At 32.9% G+C, this 16,142-nt stretch overlaps 1 protein-coding gene across 2 annotated transcripts; it reads left to right on the top strand.

Moving 5' to 3' along the window:
• The first annotated feature begins 554 nt into the window (after window positions 1–554).
• On the top strand, window positions 555–8,608 carry LOC104895967 (uncharacterized). Of its 2 annotated transcripts, XM_010682623.4 has the most exons (12): window positions 555–933; window positions 1,108–1,150; window positions 2,109–2,135; window positions 4,679–4,777; window positions 4,896–4,996; window positions 5,114–5,300; window positions 6,345–6,449; window positions 6,552–6,647; window positions 6,767–6,787; window positions 6,888–6,946; window positions 8,126–8,216; window positions 8,354–8,608. In XM_010682623.4, the coding sequence occupies exons 1-12, from the start codon at window positions 677–679 to the stop codon at window positions 8,450–8,452; spliced, it is 1,185 nt and encodes a 394-aa protein (XP_010680925.1). In that variant the 5' UTR covers window positions 555–676; the 3' UTR covers window positions 8,453–8,608. The 2 variants fall into 2 exon arrangements, with proteins under 2 accessions (XP_010680925.1, XP_048501776.1); XM_048645819.2 differs by lacking the exon at window positions 6,888–6,946.
• Window positions 8,609–16,142: the final 7,534 nt, after the last annotated feature.

Raw genomic sequence — 16,142 nt, 5'->3', positions numbered from 1 at the left:
ATTATCTAGGGCCTTTTGCAAATAGAGATAAACAATATAAGATTTAGTTGGACCTCACAATATTAGAAATTACATCCATTACTATGGGACAAATAAAATAAGTAAGAAAAATGTTTAAAATGAAAATATTAAACAATAACTAAACATTGTTTATATCAATTGACATGTAATTCTACGACATGTCATAAGGTCCAACTAAGGGCCTGTTCTCCCCAACTTATTTTCAGTTCAGTTCAGTTCATACTAGTTCAGTTCAGGTCAGCTCTTGACAATACTTTTACTCTCACATATCACTATTCAGTTCAGTTCAAATCAGTTCAGTTCAGTTCAGTTCAATTCAGTTCAGATCAGTTCAGTTCAGTTCAGTTTAACTGTTTTATGCCGAAGAGAACAGACCCTAAATATCTAATATCATAAGATCCAACTAAATTTATGTACCCATAGTAATTGTATCAATTAATATAAAACAGGAAAAACACATAAATTTACAAAAAAAATTATCCTCGACTCAAAAATACTTCATCTATAAAAATATCCTACTAGTATAATAGTGTCCACTGTCCAGTACTATAAAATTGCACCCACACCCTCCTAGGCTTCTACTTAAATTTGTAAGTTAGCATAGACGTACTAGGTAAAGAGAGAGAAAGAAGAGAAAAGAAGAGAGAGAATAGAGATGACGAAGTCGTATATGCAGATGGCATTCCAAAATAAAGTGTCATACTGCTGGAGAGAGAAGAAACCTTGTGCGTGGTGGGCTAACAAGTATTTTAAAGATTGTCTTTGCAATTTAAGAGATCATTTTTCTTTCGCTTTTGGAATTGTTAGTTTATTAGCTTGGGGTGTTGCTGAAGTCCCTCAAATTATCACCAATTTCCGCACTAAGTCTAGCCATGGCGTTTCTCTTCTCTTCCTCCTTGGTTGGTTTTTTGGGTAAATTCATTCATTCTTTTATATTCTCTCCCACTCTTTTTTTTAGTACTAATAATCCTATTCAAACTTGGTATTTTAGGATAATTATATACCCATTTAAGATATGATATACTACATGTTTTGAGTGACATTTTATATAAGTGAATCTAACAAATTCTTTTTTTTTTTTTTCAGTGATATTTTTAATCTAGTCGGTTGCCTTCTAGAGCCTGCTACGGTGAGTAATGTCAATCGTATATGAGTTTTGACACTCGATATCCTAGAATTTCTTGCATTAAAAACCGTAGTAGTCTCGGTTAAAACCGTGAGCTTCACTTTCATTTTTTTGCCCTTTTTCCTATAGTGATTTTTATTATTTATTACTGTACTTGAAAGGTTTATTTTTTCTAGTGATGTTTAGGTAAACTAGAAAGATTGCCTCATACTATTGCTTCATAGTGTCGTCATATATAGAGGGTTAAAATCTATTTTTGAAAAAAAATAGTTAGCAAAGCCTGAGAGTTGAGACTCATATACAAATCACAAGCATGGGTCATTAGACTTACATCTAGTGGTAAATGAGATGCTTCATGTTCCAAAATTATCCGAAATGGACCATACAAGTGGTACATAACTACATATATGTAGCGAACACAATCGCGCTGCTGATTGGCTTGCTAATCGAGACGTCGCTCAAAAATCTTGCTTTAGTGACAAATGGTAAAGTAGACAGTTATTTATGAATTCGAATAGTAGCTGTCTAGCAAGTTGAGAAAATTTAGAGAGAATGTAACAAATTAGAGAAAAAAGAGCAGTTTTTTGGGGGAAAAAAGCCAAACATGATGAAGCGAGAAGTGGTCATTTCATTTCATGCATGTTAGCAACTAGGCTTTGACAGAAGACAGTTACACCTAAACGGCTAAACTACAACCATCCACCATTTTTGGCATGTATATCTCTTATTGGACCACTATCTGCTTCCTCCCGTTATTTCCTCCTTTCCCAAAAATAATCATTAATTTTTGTTAAGTAATATTGTTTGATTTCTTAATTCATGGAAGATAGAGCCTGCTCAGCACCATGTTTGGCTTTACGCCTTATTATGGCTAAATTATTCGCTGCTTTTGTTTTAGTTAGGATCTTCAATATAATTAACTTCTTTTTTGGGTTTGTTTTGTTTGTATGTGATATTGCAGCTGCCAACCCAGCTCTACACAGCTTTTGTAAGTATCTTATATTTAATCGTTTCTTCATATTTAATACTCCTCGTAAGCGTCTGTTCTCCCAAGCTTATTTTCAGTTCAATTCAGTTCAGACCAGTTCAATCCAGTTCAGTTCAGTTAAACTCTTGACAATACTTTTACTCTTACATATCACTATTCATTTCAGTTCAATTCAGTTTAGTTCAGTTCAGCTATTTTATGCCGAAAAGAACAGGCCATTAGTACTACAAAAAAACATGAATTGTTTAGGTAGGGGTGCGTATTGTGCGAGTTAAACTCGAGTTTGGCGTAGTTCAACTTGACTCACTACTTCACTAGTATCTTGAGTCGATCTTTGATCAAGTTCTGTTTTGATCTAAGTCAATCTCGAGTATCTTGCAAGTTATCTCGTTCCGTTAAACAGACTAATTAATAGTTGATTGTTGAATTTAGGCATTTTGTTTCTTTGTTGAACTTAATAATTGTGTTTTCGAGTTTTTCGTGAGATTTCTTTAATACCCTTATATTTAGGAAAAAGATCATCTAAATATGTAACTTTTATAGTGCTAAAAATTCGTTAAGGTGTTCAACTTGTCTAAAGAGCTTAATGTTTAGTTCTCTCTCGTATTACTTTAAATTAAAAAAGGGAAATTCTACATGGCAGCCTTCAAGTTTAGACTTTTCTATGTGGTGGCAAGACAAAAATAATATTATACAAAGTGACACTATACTATAACTAATTACATTTAATGGCCTTCATCCACTTAAAACTGACTAACTCATTACTAAAACCTTATTTACTAACTTACCCTCCTAGTTAATTATCCATTTGGAAAACCCCTCCTGTTAGTCAGTGAGTTTTGATCACATTAACTCGTCAATTCCCCCTGTCAATCACATCTCCTTCCATTCAATAATCTCTGCAGCTCTTCTTTTCGCTCCATTCCCCATATTTGAGATTGCATTGCGATGTTTTAATATTCATTGTTGATTATCCATTAATTTGTTCAATGACCACCAGAGATAAGCTCATGCTAACTAGGTTAGACAAGTTTGGAGATGCTGACACTGAATATACAGAGGTAAATTTAGCATTCAAGTTCTCCTTATTTGAAATTTCTCCCTATCATCCCTGTAACTAGCTCGTGAATTTTTTTTGGCCACTTAATTAAAACAAGAAGATTTGAGACGATTTTTCGATTAATGAACGAAGAGATGGAACACTTTTAAGAACAAAGAATAGCATATATGGGGCTAGCATTCCATGAGTTTACAAAGAACAAGCACGCTTGGTCAACAACATTGCTGAAGCTTGGAAGGTTGGCTTCCAAAGCTTGAAGCCCGTTCTTCTTGAATATCGAGGTGATAGGTACAAGCAGCACAAAAGGAACAGAGTGGTCCAAAGGAATGCCAAGAGCATCTGTTTCTCTTGTAAATTATGGATAATCAACAAAGAATATTAAAACATCGCAATACAATCTCAATTATGGAGAATGAATCGAAAAGAAGAGTTGCAAAGATGATGAATGAAAGATGTGATTGATAGGGGAAGTTGAGGAATTACTGTGATCAACACTCACGACTAATGGTAGGGATTTTGAAGATGGTAATTAACTAGGAGGGTAGGTTAGTAAATTAGGTTTTAGTAATGGGTTAGTCAGTTTTAAGTGGATTAAGGTCACTAAATGTAATTAGTCATAGTACAGTGTCACTTTGTATAATATTATTTTTGCCTTGCCATCACATAGAAAAGTCTAAACTTGAAGGTTACCATGTAGAATTTCACACTCTGATGGTAAGAATTTAACTCTTAAAGCTACTACCAAGATCTTCTAATATCTCCATGAAAGAGACAAATTGTGAATCTTGGAATATATTCATTCTATCATTATTCATGTTTGCTGTGCTTGTAAAATCCCATAGGACTTTCATAATATTCCTTCAACGGAGAATCATTTTATGTGCCAAGTTCTCATTTCAGCACATATTCTCTTTTCTAAGAAAATAAGAAAACATAGATAGCTTCGACAGTCAATTAAATTGCGGAAATTATCTGGTTAACTTTTAGCTTAATTGATTATATTCTTCTTAAATTATAGATGTCAGCTAATGTAGTTGATAGTCTTACGATAGGCAAAGCTCATACGCTGCTAGAAATTCCTAACCTCTAACACTTGGAGTCCATTTTAAAATTGTAAATCTTCCCATCAAAAAAGAAGATACAATATAAATCTTGGATTGGTAGTGGGATGTGTTTGTTGGTACTAGAATTTGTTTTTCTAGTACTAGAGAGTTTATCAAAGTGTACTATAGTCATATCTTTGACAGTACCGAAGAGTGTTCGAATAGTACCAATTTCTTATTTCAAGATATGTCCTTGCAAAAAAGGCAAAATTGCTCCTGTTGAAGTCCGTAATTGTTCCAAGTAAGGCTATGTTCTCTTGAGCTTACTTCCTCATATGTGTGCATCAAATTATCATTATTGTTGAAACGCATTAAATGTTGCAGTTAATTAATAAGGAAATTCTAATATATAATGGTGATCATATATTATATTTTTGCAGCTATACACAACGAGCACAATAGTGCTAGTGTTGCAGAGCGTGTACTACGACTACTTCTATCAATGGTTAAAATGTCGTCATAATGGAGTCCATGAAGAGGTAACTAATATACATACCACTTTCCAGTCATGCAATAAATTTTCTTTTTTTTTTCTTTCGTTTTCAAGCCCAAATACAATTTTTTTTTGTTAATATAGTACTTGTGATAATCCTATAGGTTGAGGAAGAGAAGAAACCCCTGAATCCAAAGCCAACAGATCAGACAGGTATCCCCATTCCAAGTGCCCCAGTAAGAGCACCAATACGAAGATATTACACGTAAGTACTAGATAATCCTGGAAAAAAAACAGCAAGCATCCAATTCCGAATGTATTGAACAAGAAGATAAGCTGACTAGATAGTTTTGTTTGTTATCAATGAAACTAAAAATTGTAGGTCAGCAAGGTCTTTAGCTGGGAGTGGCACACCCCCATTCCGATCTTATCTGACGACGGGCCCTAGGAGTGGTCCCTCAGCGTTGGTGCGTGGTTACCACTCGTCTTCCGACGATGAAGAGACTAATCCCATTCCTATCCCTGCCAAGAGAGGTACCGCTAGCCTACCCAGACAGATTCCACGCCCCGTAAGTTATCACTTCTTTTTCAGAATTTGTGACATTTGATCATTTACCAGTTGTGAATATTTTCTTGTGCACATTTTCAACTAGTTTAGGGGTAAAACAAGTCTTTTTCATTATCTTGATCACTTTGTAATTTGCATCTAGAATACTACTATACATAGTTGGTAATCGTGGTATATGTAAATCAACTGAGTAATTGTTAAATCTGGGGTACCTAAGTCGAAGGACCTAACACCTGCATGAGTCTCTCAGTCTATCATGAGTGGCCCACACTCCTTTTTTGGGGGGGGGGGGGGGGACGGGGAGGGTAAGGAAATCCCTTACCGGATTACCACTAAAGTGCCTCTAGTTTAAGTCATTTTATAATTGTACGTATTTAAGCATGAGAGATCAAGATAGTGTTGTGATCTATTTTCCATGTCGAATTATATATATATAAGCGGATTGTGTTGATTATGTCATATGTAGTCCAAGATTTATTAGGACAACTTGACAGTTAATTCTACTGGTCCCCATAACTTTCTAACACACTGGTGATATGTATGGGAGGTTGTCTTATTTCATTTCTGACGGACCCCACAATGTCTTCAAAGGGTTCTAAAGAACTTCATTTTTCTAGATTTGCTGAGATATTTCTTACCCGCAAGACTCTTCTGCAATCAGGGATTAGCTATGTGACATCTGATTTGAGTGTTATTTGACTTAAACGGGTTGAGACTTGAGAGAAGAAATAAAACCTTTCATCAAAGATCATATTATACGAGTTTATGAGGCAACTCAATGTTAGAGATAGTCACTAACAAAAGAGTAATACAACAAACATGGACCTTAATTGACAAAATGAGAGAATGACTGAGAAATTCAAAGATAATACTTCCTGGAAATAATGAGGTTTGTTACTTCAATAAGGCAACAGTCACATAGTTGTAAGAATCTTTAACCATTGCTTAAAACGAAAAAGAAATTGATCTTAGCTATGAATTGCACAAGTAAGCTCAGAATGTCTAATTCATATAGTACTAATTTCACCCACTATCTTTTGGTCAGGCTGCTCGAGGAGCAATGGTGGCTGCTGTATCTGTCAACTTGCCAATCGGAGGCAATGCATTATTAGAAGCTTATAAGGGATTTACTGGGAGGAGGATGTTAAGCGTATGCTTTTGCATCTTCAGAAATTTTGCAATTCTAACCATATATATTTTATGGTACTATATGAGGAGATAAGAGCTTATCGAGACTGATTTACGTGTGCAGGAACATGGCTCTGAGCACAGTGCAGTCGGTCAGTGGTTGGGGTGGTTGATGGCTGCGATTTACATGGGGGGACGAATTCCGCAGATCATATGGAATGTAAGTCATCAATTTGTTTCTAAAATTAGATCATGTTTTGGTTAATATCTAATCTTTGCTTAATCTCTTTTTGTTCCTATCTCTGATACTAACAAGAGTTGCTGTCTTTTTTTGACCAGATAAAAAGAGGAAGTGTGGAGGTAATAATATATTTTTCATGGGACCTTATTGACACTGTTCCACATCAGTGTCCTATCTTGTTTGTATAATGGAAAACTCTGCTGTCATTTATTTTTGTAGGGCCTGAATCCACTTATGTTCATATTTGCACTTATCGCTAATGTTGCCTACGTTGGAAGGTACTCTCTCTCATTTTTGGCTTGGTACAAGAGGTGATAATGTGTCTAGCCTACTTGCTGCTGACTTGAACATTGATTGCTCCATTGCTCAGCTCAAGTGAGTTTGAGCTTAGTTCAGGAGTTAAATGAGCTAAGCCCGACAAAGCTCGATTCGAATGGGTCATAGTGATATTTGGTAATTCGTCAAACAGGTCTATGCAGTACTCATCATTAGAGAATAGTTTTTGACTATTTACAGTCCAAATGAGGCTCTTTCCTGAAACCAATCATCGTTGGTTATAGGAGTAACCCCTTGAGCTTATGAGACCACTCACATGGGTTCTACATGTGATCTTAACAGAGTAGGGTCAAATACTACCTCTGCTTTTATTTAGTTGCAACAATTTCTACTTTTAGGTGTTTTTTATTAGTTGCAACATTTTCCTTTTTAGGAAAGCTTTTGGGATAATTTGACTATATTACCCTTACTTCTCTCTCTCCTCATTTAATTATAGTACTAGTAGCAGGGGCAAGTGTGTCAATTATGCTCTCTTTTTTCATTTATTAAAGTTTGTGCAAAAAGGTGAATGTTGCAACTAAATAAAAACAGAGATAGTATGTAAATAGAATACTTCCTCCGTTCCATAATAAGTGAAACACAGGGATTGGGCACAAGATTTAATAAACATCACTTTCAAAAGCCAAAAAGTCATAAAATACCCTTTTATTATCAAAAGGAGGAGAGAGAAAAGCAAACCACACAAGTTTGTGATGGGCACTCTTGTCATTTTGTCACTTTCTTTTATCCATTTAAAGTATGTTTCACTTATTTTGAAACGTTTTAAAATAGTAAGTGTTTCACTTATTATGGAACGGAGGAAGTATGATTTATGAGTAACACTATTAACTAGCAAAGTACACATTATTAGCAAATAGACGGAGATTTGAATATTGTAGCTTGAAATGTTTTATTAGTTGGAGCCTGTGACTCAGATTTGAGTGAGCTCGTGTCGAGCTAAAGCCAAGCCGAGCCTGAAACGTCTGCCATATGAGCTTGAGCTCATCTTGTCTTTCGAGCTACCCCAAGCTCGAGCTTGGCTCATCTTGTCTTTTCATAACTCCTACTTAATAACTTCTATTACTTTCTCTCTCATTTATGATTAATCATTCTTAACCTTGAACTCCTTTATACAAATGCAGCATTGTGGTGAGGCGTACCGAATTGGCAGAAATCAAAGCTAACATGCCTTGGTTACTGGATGCTGTAGTTTGCGTCGTGCTCGACTTATTTGTATCCTTTTCTTCCCTTGATTTTGATCTTCAGCCTCTGTTTTTGCTACTGAGACATCGATTAAAGGTTTAGATCTATAGACGCATTTAAGTCTTTGGAAACCGGTTTGTTATGCCTTCACAGAGCCTCCTTTCTAGATAATCATGCAGTATGTATACTACAAGCACATGCGAAAGAGGAATACAAGAGAAGAACATGAATACAACTATGAAGAAGCCCAAAAATCTGTTTACTGAGTACTATTTGTAGGCGCTAGTACACCAAAATGTCAGATTCTAGCAAATTATAGGATCTTGAGCAGCTATGATATATCATGCTTCTTGTAATCTTAATCTAATGACATTATGCTAACCAACTGAGATAAATAACCTGGTTATAGTTTTTCCGGTGCTCGTCTAATCGTCTATATTACATTTACAATCTGGACAGTTGTTACATAGATGTCAACTAGTTAAATTGGTAAAATCTTTCAAAATTGGAATGTGGACCTGTTTTTGCTGGCCTTCTCCATTATGTAGACATATTCTTTCCTTTATAATAAAAGTTAGAATGGAGCTACTAGATGAATTATAATTTCCAAGTATGCTTGAATACCACTACATAACCGTACACTAGAACCTTTAGTTCTAGTAGGATTTATTTTCGCAGTTTATTTCTTGATATCAACAAGTAGCAGATCATAACTAAGCTCAATTCATGCTTATAAATCTTGTGATTGCATGGTATTACAATATATGCTCATAACTAAACTCGATTGGAACTCGAAAACTCAAACTCGACTCGACTCGAAAACTCGCGAGTTTCAAAATTTCAAGCTCAAACTCGAAACCTAAACTCGAACTCGAACTCGTTTCCAGCTCGAACTCGTTTCAAGTTCGAACTCGAACTCGTTTCAAGCTTTTTGGTCATTTGATATAGTTCTATTTTTTATAGAAGAAATTTTTTGCTTTGCTTTTTTGTCATTTTATACACTTTTTTTCATTTTTTTTTTGAAAAGAAAAGTACAAGTATTTTTTATAGAAAAAAATAAAGTTAAAATTTCTTAAAAAAATTAAAAGTATATATATATATAAATTTTTATCGAGTATCTCACGAGTTTCTCGAGTCGAGTATTGAGTTGCTCGACTCGACTCGTTAACCTACCGAGTCGAGTTCGAGCTCAAGTTGAGCTCACTCGAGTCGAGCTTTGACCGAGCTTTGACCGAGCCGAGTTCGAGTAGCTCGCGAGCTGTCTCAACTCATTGCCAGCCCTATCTACGACTATGATTCACATATAAAATCACAAAATTAAAAAAAAAAATTGATTCTTGAGATTTGCGTAAACCATACGATAACATCTAATGAACTGCTGCAAATCTACTAACGTTGCCAACATTTTCAATGACAGTTTCTATGCATTTGTGGCCACTCAATATCTACTTTATTTTATTTTTAAACTTTTATTATAGTGATATAATGATATGTTAGTTGACAATACCGTTCAACATGCATTCACTTATTAGAGATGGAGAGAATATTTATAGTACACCTGGGTGTACCATGCTCATGGTACACCCGAGACTATTTTCTCCAACTGAGCAAAATAAGCGAATGAGCAAATGAGCAAGATGAACAAATGAGCAAATGAGCAAACATTTCTACTCATTTAAGAAAATGAGCAAACACTTTTATTACAAATGAGCAAAATGAGCAAATGAGTAAATGAGCAAAATGCCCATATGAGCAAATTTGGTGTCAAATGAGCAATCGAAATTCTAATTTATTACAAAAATACCCTTGGGTGTACCATGAGCATGGTACACCCGGGTGTACCATGAGTGAACTCAGAGATGGAAACAACCGTTGCAATACTAACTTTACATCAACTTTTTATAAACTTTATTAATATATAATTAAAGATAATCTAAAAATAAGGGTATAATGACAAATATTTTATCAATTCTTTTTCTACTACAATAATGGGTTTGGACATGATTTTTAAGAAAATGAAAAAAAATGTGTACTTTATCATAGAGGTACTCCTTTAATTAAAAAGTGTAGGGGATAAGTAAATCCTTAATAAATAAGCGCAACTTTATGAGGCAATTTGATGAGTAATTAATGATGATTTTATTAACATAAAATAAAGGTAATATTGACAATTATAGTTGTTTTTTTTTTCTAAAAGTTGATTGGTCAAAATAGATAATTAGCAGATGAAGTATGTAAATAAAATCGTATTGAAAAATCTCATTTTACAGTAACACAAAACCAATATGTTAACAAAAAAATTACAAAATATATATATAAAAAACAACGCGTGCAACGTACGGGATTCAAAACTAATTATGTATACAATAATATAAAAACACAACTGCAAAATTTAATCATCTCTTCATTTTTTTTAATTCTCTTGTCCTCTCATCTCCTCTGATACATCAAATCTATATTTGTTTCTCTCACCTCTCAATTTTCTCTAATATATAAAAATATAGCTATTAATAATAATATAAAAATAAATTTATATACGAGTTATCTAAAAGCCAACAAAGAAAATTATTTTCGATCTGGACCGAAAAAAACTTCAAAAAAATTTCACCAAAAAATTGTTTATTATTTTGGTCTAGACAAAAAATAAAACATTCAAAAAACTTAGATTTAATTCAGGGCCCTAATATGTAGGCTCGCCCTTGGGCCTCTAAAATCTCATAAACGGACTGCTACTTTTACTATTTTTATTAATTTATTTTTGAGTTTTTTCTTTTTCTAAATAGAGTAACATTTTTTAATTTAGCAAAATAAAGACACTAACCATATTGTTGTTTTTTTAACGCGGGCACGTCTCATTCTTTGCAACTTGTATGCCAAATTGAAACTTGGCATGACAAGAAATTTTTTTCTGGGAAGGTTATTACGGATCTAGGAGATGAAGTTGAGGAGACTAGTGCAACTTTTCTGGGCTATGAAAACATTGATGATGCATTGTCGTTCAACCGAGTGCCGAGAACATCATCAAAGTTTTCACATGTTCTGGGATTCGAATATGAAACTGAGGATGGTACAGGGCAGTCAACACGCTCAATTATCACCTTGAGGAGTGATATTAGGGTTCCCTTGGGGTTTTCCTAATGAATAATGTAGAGCTCTACCAATTTTATGGCAACAAAAACTATTTGAGAGCTTGGGAAGTTTTCAGAGATTTTGTTAGGGGGATTGCATCGTTGCTGTATTCTTCCCATAAAAATAAGGAATATATCGGTAAAGATCTTAGGAGAAGTCTCTTAGTGATTTGTGAATCAAAGAGAGGACGGCAAGTCTATCTTCTTTCCGTAGTCGGTAGTGCTGATTTACCCAGTAAGTTATCCCGCACTAGTTTCACTGAATATATATATATATATATATATATATATATATATATATATATATATATATATATATATATATATATATATATATATAGTTATGAATTTTTATCTTATAGTTATATAAATATTCTTTGTTGTAGCCACGGAAATGGAGATTTGGGAGAATCTGCAAAATCTCAAGATGCAATTGATTGGATAAAACAGATTAACCCCAAGAAGAAATACAAAGTTGGTGGATTTTGATTGTTTTGATCAATTATATCCACCAACCCAACCAGAGTCTAACTGCATGTGAGTTTTTTTAATTGAAAGTGTTCATAATTTATTATCTTTAAATACTTTAATATTGTGTTTGGATGAGCTTGAAATTTGATTGTCTATAAAATGGGTAATTCCCACCTTCTTTTGGTGAAGAGTTCGTACATATAAATAGAGTGAAGGGAATTTTTGGGTGTTAATGTGACATACTAACATTTCAATTCTTTTTTATTTTAATTAAAATTTGTTATATTTTTAAATTTATTCTTCATTAATTAAGAGAATTTTAAGAAACATTTGATATCATAAATCATTGACATTACAAATTCTCATATTATTATCACTAACATGTATTTCTATATAAAATATATTATTCATTAGTTACATTTTTATGCAACTTATGTCTAGTCCACTCAAGCAACAATTATTATTATCATCAAACTCTTTTGCTGCTTATACAAAGTATTACTTACAACTTTCAAATTAAGCATGATTAAAAAATTAATTACTACCCTCCATTGTATAATTATAATTTTATTTATATATAAATCTGCACAATCTTTTTGTCTGTAACTTTGGTAAACCACTTTTTTCTTTACGGTTGGATATTTTCCAACGATTAAAAATGGACTAGATTGTCAAGGTAAATATATAGACATACAATGATGTACAATTATTATTTTGAAATGGCTTTTTTTTTAACCATTTAACTTAACTCATTTTTAGTACAAAGGAAAGAAAACATAGTTGTATTTCATATGTTCGTTTTTCTTGATAAACAGAAATTTAAGTCATTGAAAAGGTAATAACTATACTTTAAATAAATCAATTGAACTAAATAAGAAAAATTGATAGTGAATATGATGTAACTAAGATAGGTGAGTAGGAGGTAATTATATATAAAAAAAAGAGATACTAACGAGTGGACCTGGTTATTGGGCCCTTTAATTTTAATCCTAATCCTTGTTCCATTGGGTCACCCTACTCACAATATCTAGATCAACGGGTGTTGCAATATCGGTAAAAAAACCCTCAATTAAAAATTGTTAATACTATATAGTATCCGCCGCATTTTACGGATAAACAGTTCACATTCTCTCTCTTTTGTTACTTTCATTCGTTTTTACTCGGTGAACAACGCTATGGTGAAAACCAGACATGGCGGCGAGTATGCCTTCGATGCCGATGTTTGTGCAATACCTTTAAGGATGTCTTATTTCTCTCTTATATTGAAAATAAAAATATTAGATATCTAATTTGCTAAACATGTAGAGGATGAAGATTCTTCTCATTTCCAACCTCTCACTACTTTTAACAAACATTAATCAAACTACACTAATTTTAGTGTTTTCTAAATTAAAGTTTGGTGATTTTCAACAAACTAGACATATGGGTACACAAAACAATTAAACCCTTACTAATAAATTAAACAATGAATGAACCATTAGAAGATCCTTTCTTAAGAAAACACTAACTCGAAATGTATTAGTTCTTGACAAATAATGTGACAACTAATTAGTTGATCTTAGGAGAAGTCTCTTTGTGAAGCAAAGAAAGAACGGCAAGTCCTATCTTCTTTCCGTAGCAGTCTCGTTTCTCATATTTTGGAGCGAAGCTACACATTGGGGCCCTGATTAAGTTTAAGTTTTTTTGAATGTTTTATTTTTCGGTCTAGACCCAAAAAAATAAATAATTTTTTGGTCCGAAATTTTTGAAGTTTGATTTTCGGTCCAGACCGCAAATAATTTGTTTGTTGGCTTTTAGATAACTCCTATATAAGTTTATTTTTATATTATTATTAATAGCTATATTTTTATATATTAGAGAGAATAGAGAGGTGAGTGAAACAATATAGAATTGATGTATCAGAGGAGATGAGAGGACAAGAGAATTTAAAAAAAAGAATGAAGAGATGATAAAATTTTGCAATTGTGTTTTTATATTATTGTATACATAATTTTGCATATTATATATAAATTATAAGCATTATTTTGTAAGTGAAAGTATTGGGTCAGACCGTCTGACGTAGTGTTTACTGTCAGACGGGCTGACGGTGAAGATCGTCGACGTGCAACCACTTAGAGGAGGCGAGCGAGTGGTGGAGTTTATGCAGTTTATCCTGAAACATGCGAAGGTATTGGAAAGATTATCCATTTGCATTGATGAGAAGGCAGATGAAGAGCAAGAAGAGGAAAGTTTATTTCTACTATCTATATTTCATATGCTGCTAAGCTTCCCAAGATCTTCTATATTAGCTGTACATTTGCATTGATGTGCAGGAAGAGGAAAGTTTATTTCAACTGTCTATATTTCATGCTGCTAAGCTTCCCAAGATCTTCTATATTAGCTGTTATTGAAGTTATATTTCATATCCTGATTAGTTAGTTGTTAAATGAAAGAATAAGAAAACTAACTGAAACGATAATATAAGTAACTAAAAACTAAGTTGCTTTCCTATAAAAACACAACTGCAAAATTTAATCATCTCTTCATTTTTTTTAATTCTCTTGTCCTCTCATCTCCTCTGATACATCAAATCTATATTTGTTTCTCTCACCTCTCAATTTTATCTAATATATAAAAATATAGCTATTAATAATAATATAAAAATAAATTTATATACGAGTTATCTAAAAGTCAACAAAGAAAATTATTTTCGATCTGGACCGAAAAAAACTTCAAAAAAATTTCACCAAAAAATTGTTTATTATTTTGGTCTAGACCAAAAAATAAAACATTCAAAAAACTTAGATTTAATCAGGGCCCTAATATGTAGGTTCGCCCTTGGGCCTCTAAAATCTCATAAACGGACTGCTACTTTTATCTATTTATTAATTTATTTTTTGAGTTTTTTCTTTTTCTAAATAGAGTAACATTTTTTAATTTAGCAAAATAAAGACACTAACCATATTGTTGTTTTTTAACCGGGCACGTTTCATTCTTTGCAACTTGTATGCCAAATTGAAACTTGGCATGACAAGAAAATTTTTTCTGGGAAGGTTATTACGGATCTAGGAGATGAAGTTGAGGAGACTAGTGCAACTTTTTTGGGCTATGAAAACATTGATGATGCATTGTCGTTCAACCGAGTGCCGAGAACATCATCAAAGTTTTCACATGTTCTGGGATTCGAATATGAAACTGAGGATGGTACAGGGCAGTCAACACGCTCAATTATCACCTTGAGGAGTGATATTAGGGTTCCCCTTGGGGTTTTCCTAATGAATAATGTAGAGCTCTACCAATTTTATGGCAACAAAAACTATTTGAGAGCTTGGGAAGTTTTCAGAGATTTGTTAGGGGGATTGCATCGTTGCTGTATTCTTCCCATAAAAATAAGGAATATATCGGTAAAGATCTTAGGAGAAGTCTCTTAGTGATTTGTGAATCAAAGAGAGGACGGCAAGTCCTATCTTCTTTCCGTAGTCGGTAGTGCTGATTTACCCAGTAAGTTATCCCGCACTAGTTTCACTGAATATATATATATATATATATATATATAGTTATGAATTTTTATCTTATAGTTATATAAAATATTCTTTGTTGTAGCCACGGAAATGGAGATTTGGGAGAATCTGCAAAATCTCAAGATGCAATTGATTGGATAAAACAGATTAAACCCCAAGAAGAAATACAAAGTTGGTGGATTTTGATTGTTTTGATCAATTATATCCACCTACCCAACCAGAGTCTAACTGCATGTGAGTTTTTTTAATTGAAAGTGTTCATAATTTATTATCTTTAAATACTTTAATATTGTGTTTGGATGAGCTTGAAATTTGATTGTCTATAAAATGGGTAATTCCCACCTTCTTTTGGTGAAGAGTTCGTACAATATAAATAGAGTGAAGGGAATTTTTGGGTGTTAATGTGACATACTAACATTTCAATTCTTTTTTATTTTAATTAAAATTTGTTATATTTTTAAATTTATTCTTCATTAATTAAGAGAATTTTAAGAAACATTTGATATCATAAATCATTGACATTACAAATTCTCATATTATTATCACTAACATGTATTTCTATATAAAATATTTATTCATTAGTTACATTTTTATGCAACTTATGTCTAGTCCACTCAAGCAACAATTATTATTATCATCAAACTCTTTTGCTGCTTATACAAAGTATTACTTACAACTTTCAAATTAAGCATGATTAAAAAATTAATTACTACCCTCCATTGTATAATTATAATTTTATTTATATATAAATCTGCACAATCTTTTTGTCTGTAACTTTGGTAAACCACTTTTTTCTTTACGGTTGGATATTCTCCAACGATTAAAAATGGACTAGATTGTCAAGGTAAATATATAGA

Source organism: Beta vulgaris, chromosome 6 (assembly GCF_026745355.1).
Source record: "Beta vulgaris subsp. vulgaris cultivar EL10 chromosome 6, EL10.2, whole genome shotgun sequence".
In the NCBI taxonomy this organism is placed as follows: Eukaryota; Viridiplantae; Streptophyta; class Magnoliopsida; order Caryophyllales; family Amaranthaceae; genus Beta; species Beta vulgaris.
Note: the sequence above shows the minus strand (reverse complement) of the source record. Positions and strands in the feature narration are given on the sequence as shown.